The sequence below is a fragment of the Euleptes europaea genome, chromosome 13 (genome assembly GCF_029931775.1).
Source record: "Euleptes europaea isolate rEulEur1 chromosome 13, rEulEur1.hap1, whole genome shotgun sequence".
NCBI classification, from domain to species: Eukaryota; Metazoa; Chordata; class Lepidosauria; order Squamata; family Sphaerodactylidae; genus Euleptes; species Euleptes europaea.
In genome coordinates, this window is record NC_079324.1 from 37,330,520 (window position 1) to 37,337,908 (window position 7,389).

Consider the following 7,389-nt stretch of genomic DNA (forward strand, 5'->3'; position numbering starts at 1 on the left):
ACGGATGCCAGTTTGGAAGGTTGGGGAGCTACCCTCAACTCCAAAGTAGCACAGGGTCGTTGGTCACCACAGGAAAGGAAGCTCCACATCAACCTCCTGGAGCTTCGGGCAGTATGGTCGGCCCTGCTGGCGTTCTCAAGGGACCTCCAACACCATCATGTCCTCGTGCACTCGGACAACATGACCACGAAGGCGTACGTCAACAAACAGGGAGGATCCAGGTCCATGGCCCTTCACCAGGAGACGTCTCTAATCTTCCAGTGGGCGCAATCCAACGTTCTATCGCTAAAGGCAGAGCACATCAGAGGGGTACTGAACACACAAGCAGATTGGCTAAGCCGACAAACGGTGGAAGAGGGCGAGTGGTCCCTCGACAACTTGACCTTCCAAGCCATCACAGACAGGTTCAGCCAACCCGTAATAGATCTCTTCGCATCCGCCAACAACCACAAGACCCCTCGGTTCTTTTCCAGGTATTACCATCCAAGAGCGGAGGGAACGGATGCACTTCTTCTTCCCTGGCCCCAGGGGCTGCTGTTCGCCTTCCCACCGATTCCGATTCTTCCCAGAGTCCTGCGCAAGATTCGACAGGAAAGAGCCACGGTTCTTCTAGTGGCCCCCTTTTGGCCACGCAGGCCCTGATTCGTGACTCTCCGCAGTCTTTCGGTACAGGAGCCATGGCAGATCCCAACCACTCCAACAATGCTTCAGCAGGGCCCTCTAACCCATCCAAAGCCCCAATGGTTCTGCTTGACCGCATGGCTCTTGAGCGCTCAAGACTCTTAGCATGTGGTTACTCACAGGAGGTGGTAGGCACCATCCTAGAAGCTCGCAAACCTTCTACGCGACGGATCTACACGGCATCCTGGAAGGCCTTCGTGAGATGGGGGCTGAGAAAGAAAATCGACCCCTTAAATCCGGGAGTTAGTAAAATTTTGGAATTCCTACAGGAGGGAGTAAGGCTGAAGTTATCAGCATCAACTCTCAAACGTCAGATTGCAGCCATCTCCACAGTCATTCCTTCTATAGAAGGTGCTCCTACCTCTCAACACAGGGACATTTCTGCCTTCCTGAAAGGTGTCACACACATACGTCCTCCTACCATCCACCGCTTTCCCACTTGGAAGCTGAACCTAGTCTTAAAGGCTCTCACCTCGGCACCATTTGAGCCTCTGCGTAAGGTATCCCTTCAGTTCCTTCGGATGAAGGTATTATTTTTAACAGCTATCACTTCAGCCCGCAGAGTCTCGGAGCTCAGAGCCCTTTCGATCCACAAAGGTCTCTGCACGTTCCATAAAGATAAGGTTGTTTTGAGGTTGGACCCAGCCTCCCTACCAAAAGTCAATTCCTCCTTTCATAGAGCCCAAGACATCTCCCTTCCATCATTCTGCCCAAAACCGTCCGGTCAGACTGAGAAAGCATGGCATACCCTGGATCTCCATAGGGCTATCCGCATCTACATTGATCGAACAGAGGAGTTTAGAAAATCTGACTCGATGTTCATCAACATTTCCAATCCCAACAACGGCTTAAGAATGTCGTCCGCTTCTATAAGCTACACTCTGCGTAAGTGCATCATAGAGGCCTACAGAGCCGCCAAGGTTACTCCTCCAGAGGGCATCACCGCTCACTCCCTTCGCAGCTCGGCAACCTCAGCGGCATTCAACCGACAGGCCCCAGTGGACGAAATTTGCCGTGCGGCTACTTGGTCTACTATCAATACATTCATCAAGCATTACCGAATTAACACCTGGTCACATGTATGGCGGAATGCACATGTGAGATTCATGCTGTGCTTCCTGTATCTCTATGAGTATCAGTTTGCCAGGGATGACTGGAGATCGTGCTTTGAGAACCAGCGTGGTAGAGTGGTTAAGAGCGGTGGACTCTAATCTGGAAAACTGGGTTTGATTCCCCACTCCTCCACATGAAGCCTGCTGAGTGAGTGACCTTGGGCCAGTCACAGTTATCTCAGAACTCTCTCAGCCCCACCTACCTCACAAGGGAAGGGAAGGTGATTGTAAGCTGCTTTGAGATGCCTTAAAGGTAGAGAAAAGTGGGGTATAAAAACCATCTCTTTGTGGGCATTCCACAACACTGGTGGAATGGAAATGATGGCGGACGAGGTGATCAAAGCAGGCAGAGAAATATGCTTGGCAGGCAGGGTGGCTGTTACCATTGTGTGGTTGGCGGCAAAATAATTTTGTGATTTAGGCAGTTGCTTCTTTTGTTGTGTAGTCTGAAGTAAAAGCTGCTTATTAAGTTTTCAGGAGAACTGCAGATTGCAGCCCCTGTACCACTTCTGACTGTAAATTGGGAATTTTATCTTTGCCCACCCTATTCTTTTTTTAAAGCAAACAAGGCCCTCCTTTCTCTGAGAATGACAGTGCATTAGAGAAATCTAATTTAGTATGCTGGTTTTCAAGTGCAAGGGCTCCTTCATTCCACAGAGCAGCATCCAAAGCAGGACTGCAGCCTCTTCGTGGTTTTACCTGTGAAGGCCAGCTTTCAGAGAGCACTGAGCTATGGAGTTAAATGTCCCAGGCCTGCTAATGATGTCTGCAGAGGTTGGCTTGCTTCTGTAACTTTTAATTTTTTTGCTGTCTAGTAAGTAGATGCAGATATCTGGAAGGTGGGAAAGAACATAGGCTGGCTTGATTTAGGCACCTTTAATTCAGTCTCTGTGCATGTGCACACATGCTCTTTCATCAGTTGGAAGCAAATGGTAAAGGGGAGGTTTCAGCATGTTCACTTTCCTGCAAGTAGGGTAAAGGGAAAAAAAGAAACTGGTGGATGTACTAGTTAGCAATAACAAAAAAATGCTTTTAAGGCTTTAAGAGTGGTGGTTTGGAGCGGTGGACTCTAATCGGGAGAACCGGGTTTGAGTCCCCACTCCTCCACATGAGCGGCGGATGCTAATCTGGTGAACCAGATTGGTTTCCCCACTCCTACACATGAAGCCAGCCAGGTGACCTGGGGCTAGTCACACTCTCAGCCCCACTTACCTCACAGGGTGTCTGTTGTGGGTAGAGAAAGGGTAGAGAAAGTCAGCATATAAAAACCAACTCTTCTTCTTCTGTGAAGGCATCTGCTAGAGACCCGAAAAGTTTTTAACATGACTCCTTGAAATCCTGTGTGTTAAAATGAATGCATGAGTGAAACCCCAAGACTGGCTTGGCTGCCTGTAAGGGGAAAGGCCTTCCATCCGTCAGCACATCAAGGGTGCCCCTGAGTCAGAGAGATTGGGTCTGAGGGGCTGTCAAAGAGGGACCGCTGTAGTCCTGAAACAAAGGAAGATAATCCATCACTTTGTATAACAAGCTGTTTAGCTCTGAACAAAGAAACCAAATATATCTGAAGCTCCCTGCGCACTCAGAATGTCACAAAGCTCCCTTGTTTTTGCCTCTCCTTGGAGTTTGTGGCTTGACTCGCTTGAATGATCTGGTGGGTGGTGGGTGGGTGGACTGTAACAAAGAGACTTCCCCCCCCCACCTCAAAATGAGTTTTTCTTTTTTCTCTCTAAACAGCCACCGTGGAGTGCTACAATCCCAGGATGAACGAATGGAGCTACGTGGCCAAAATGAATGAGCCCCACTATGGCCACGCGGGGACTGTCTACGGGGGCCTGATGTATATTTCAGGTGAACATTCTTATTTCTGAGCAAATCTCTCTTCTCTCTCCTCTTTCCCTCCACTTGGGTCAAACATGCTGCCACGGGCGCTAACTTCCGTGGCCTACAGACCGCCCCTCTCACCTTCTTCCTAAAGCATGCCTCTTGCGTTTGGCAAGCTGCAGTTCTCACTTCACACAAAAACCATTAGAATGGGACATGCTGCTAGATCCCCAACACTCATTTTAGATACAATTATCCCAGCTGGTAGGAGAGCGCCTTTGGAAACCACCATCCTAAGAAGTAATTTGTGTGTTTCTTTTAAATCTTCAGAGGTGTTTCTTAAGAAACCGTAGATCTAGCCTCCATGCTGCTTCTAATCCTACGTGTGTGTCTGTTGTTGTTTTTTTTAAAAAGACTCGTTTTTGACTGGGATAAGTCGTACTTCAGGGAGGCTTAGAAAATCCAGCGAATGCCACAATAAATGCTGTGTCTTTGGGACAGAATTGGAGACCTTTGAAGTCTAACCAGAGAGTATAAATCGTGGCATCTTTCAAAGGCGTCCTCAAAAAGGCGAAAGATATCAGACTTCAGGCTCAGTTCTGCTTTTTTTTTTTTTGTCTGATTCACATCAACAAGCTGTGCCTTAATACCTCTTTCAGTCAGGAGCAACAGTTACACTGAGAGAATAAGCTGTCAAGTCCCGAACAATTGCTCTCTCTCCAGGGAGGGCTGGCTGCCAGGGCACCAAATGGTCCTCCCCACTCATCGGTACTCTGACTGTGCCTATCTCTCAGAGCGGAGCGTGTAGGGCACGGTGCCCAAGTGTGTGCTTGTTCTAAACGCCTCAGCTTGCATCAGAGTTTCCATGAGAGAGATGCCTCCTTCACATAGTAACTTGTGTGTGTGTGTGCTGCCTCCAATATCTAAAAGGGGGGAATGGCCACAGTTCAGTGGTGGAATACTTCCCTCCTTCCCCTGAGTACAGAAGGTCTTAGGTTCACTCCTTTGAACTGGATATCATTGGATAGAATGATGGGGGAAAGGCCCTTTCCTGAAATCTTGAAGAATTGACTAGCAGCGGCTATACTATGCTGGGCAAAATGGGCCAAGGTTCTGATTTGGTACAAGGAAGCTAAGTATCTCCAAAGTAGATTCTTTCCCAAAATTAGCTAGAGCCAGAGATGTGTGTATCCTGCCATGCCCATGGGTTCACCTGTTCTTAGTTTACCCAGAGTCTTCCACACGAAGAGAAGTCAAGCCAGTATAGTGAGGCAAAATGATCACATCGCTAAGGGTCAGATGGATAGTGGCAGCCATGATTTAAGAGGGGCTCAGGGCAGTCTGTTTTTAAGGTTAAGGGGGGTGCACAGGCTCTGATACTGGAGATGAGCCAGACTGATGGAAAAATGCCTGGAGAGAAGGGAGGGAGAAACCACAGGGAGGTGTAGAAGGTTCAGATCCTCCCCCCTCAATTTGTGTGTTCCTTGATGTTTGCTTTATTTGTTTATACCCTGTTTTTCTCCCCAATGGGGACCCAAAGGAGCTTGTCACATCGTTTCCATGTCCTACGCTTTATCCTCACAAGAGCAACCCTGTGAGATAGGTCAGACTGCGAGAATATGATAGGCCCAAACTTACCCGGTGAGCTTCCATGACAGAGCAGGGATTCAAACCCAGTCCTCCCAGCTCCAAGTCAGACACTCTAACTCCTATGCTATACCAACCCTTGATGAAAATGTGGATAGCATATGAAATTAGCTGCACCTATTCTATACATGAACAGGGAAGACTTGCCCCCCCCAAAAAATAATACGCAAACATGGCTGCCAAAGTCTATTTTGACTTTCAAAATTGGTGTTATCATCATGGCTTCTGTGCATGGAACCATAGGAATTGTAGGCCTACAAGTGAGCTAAAAGTGTTCTGGGCACCCCTGCATAAATTTGATTCCCTGGATACCTCAAGAGGAAACCATGTTAGCTGCTGTAAATCTGTATGTCTTGAAGTTAGAGTAAGACCATAAAAGCTTCCAAGCACTGAACAAGATGGCGTGTGGAAGGCAAAAAAAAGCTCTGAAAATAGGAAATGGAAGTTTGGAAGGGCTGTGGCTCAGTGAAAGAGCTTCTGCTTTGCATGCAGAAGGTCCCAGGTTCAGTCCCCGGTATCTCCAGTTAGAAGGATCAGGCAGTAGGTGATGTGAGAGATCTCCACCTGAAATCCTGGAGAGCCTCTGCCAGTCTGAGTACACAATACTGGCCTTGATGGACTGATGGTCTGATTCAGTATACAGCAGCTTCAGTTCAGGTATCTCACTGGCTCTAACCCCATTGAGCAGTGGCTGGGATCTTTCTTCAGTTCCAGTAAACACAGGTTTGTGATTTGGAGAAGAGTCAGGTGAGGCCCTGCTCCATCCCTAGTGTAGAAATGTAGGCACACATGTGCAGTCCAATGTGAAGATGGTAATTCTCTCTAGTCGGCTGTATGTCAGTCTATCTGATACTTGTTGCTGGTGAGAACTCCAGGTCTGAAGTGATCTGTATGTTCAAGAGTGGATGTGCACCAAAAGTGTTGCTGCTAAAATGAAAAATGGTTGTGTGGCATCCTTGTCGCTCTTGCTACAACTGATTGCCCATAATGTTAGATTTTATTAATGTGGGTTCTCATTAGCACTTCCCTGACGTAGGTTATATGTGGTTGGTTTTCTTCCCCCTCCAGGAGGCATCACCCATGATACTTTCCAGAAGGAACTCATGTGCTTCGACCCCGACACGGACAAATGGACTCAGAAGGCTCCGATGACCACAGTCAGGGGCCTTCACTGCATGTGTACTGTTGGCGACAAGCTGTATGTCATTGGTGGAAACCATTTTAGAGGAACCAGTGATTACGACGACGTTCTAAGCTGTGAATATTACTCACCAACCCTAGACCAGTGGACACCAATTGCTGCTATGCTCCGTGGTCAGAGTGATGTCGGGGTGGCTGTGTTTGAAAATAAAATCTACGTAGTTGGAGGATATTCGTGGAACAACCGCTGTATGGTGGAAATAGTTCAGAAGTATGACCCGGAAAAGGATGAGTGGCACAAAGTCTTTGACCTCCCAGAATCCCTTGGGGGCATCCGTGCCTGCACTCTGACAGTGTTTCCTCCTGAGGACAATACAGGGTCACCTTCTAGAGAATCTCCTCTTTCGGCACCTTGAGAAATATCCCTGGACTCGCAATGTCGTCGTTCCAACACTGTTGCACTGCATCATGGGTTCTCCTTTTGTCTTTTTCTTCAGTAGTATCTCTTAAGGCTTACCCAAAAGCGGTCAACACAGTTACTGTGAGGGGGTGGGGTGCAGACAGAACAATGATTGTTGTTACTTGTGCTGTTTGGTCTAGAATGTCTCTGGAGCGGACAGGAAAACGTTCTGAACAAAGTATTTCCGGAGCCAAGTGAATAACAAATGAGGCAAGCAAGGTGTTTTTTTTTAAAGAAATACTTGCATTAGGTACATTGATGTTATGCATTGGGTGTGAGGGAGGTCCAGAAAGTGGTGCTGGAAAGGGGGACACGAAGATCTAGGTAGCTGTGTTTGCTAAGTTGTGGAGATTCAGGCCTTCCTTTCTTTCCTGCCCCCTTGAAAGGAAGGCAACATTGACCAGTGCAAATTTTCAGCATCTTAGCTGTGTTTGCTAAGTTGTGGAGATTCAGGCCTTCCTTTCTTTCCTGCCCCCTTGAAAGGAAGGCAACATTGACCAGTGCAAATTTTCAGCATCTATCTTGCCT

The 7,389-nt window shown here is 47.8% G+C and overlaps 1 protein-coding gene across 6 annotated transcripts in view; it reads left to right on the plus strand.

Moving 5' to 3' along the window:
- The window catches only part of KLHL13 (kelch like family member 13), a 63,915-nt gene extending 56,976 nt beyond the window's left edge, over nt 1-6,939 (plus strand). For all 6 annotated transcript variants that reach the window (XM_056859476.1, XM_056859479.1, XM_056859474.1 and 3 more), the window contains 2 exons: nt 3,528-3,641; nt 6,330-6,939. In XM_056859476.1, the coding sequence (XP_056715454.1) occupies nt 3,528-3,641; nt 6,330-6,817 (602 nt within the window). In that variant the 3' untranslated portion in view covers nt 6,818-6,939. The remainder of the gene's footprint in view (nt 1-3,527; nt 3,642-6,329) is intronic.
- Nucleotides 6,940-7,389: the final 450 nt, after the last annotated feature.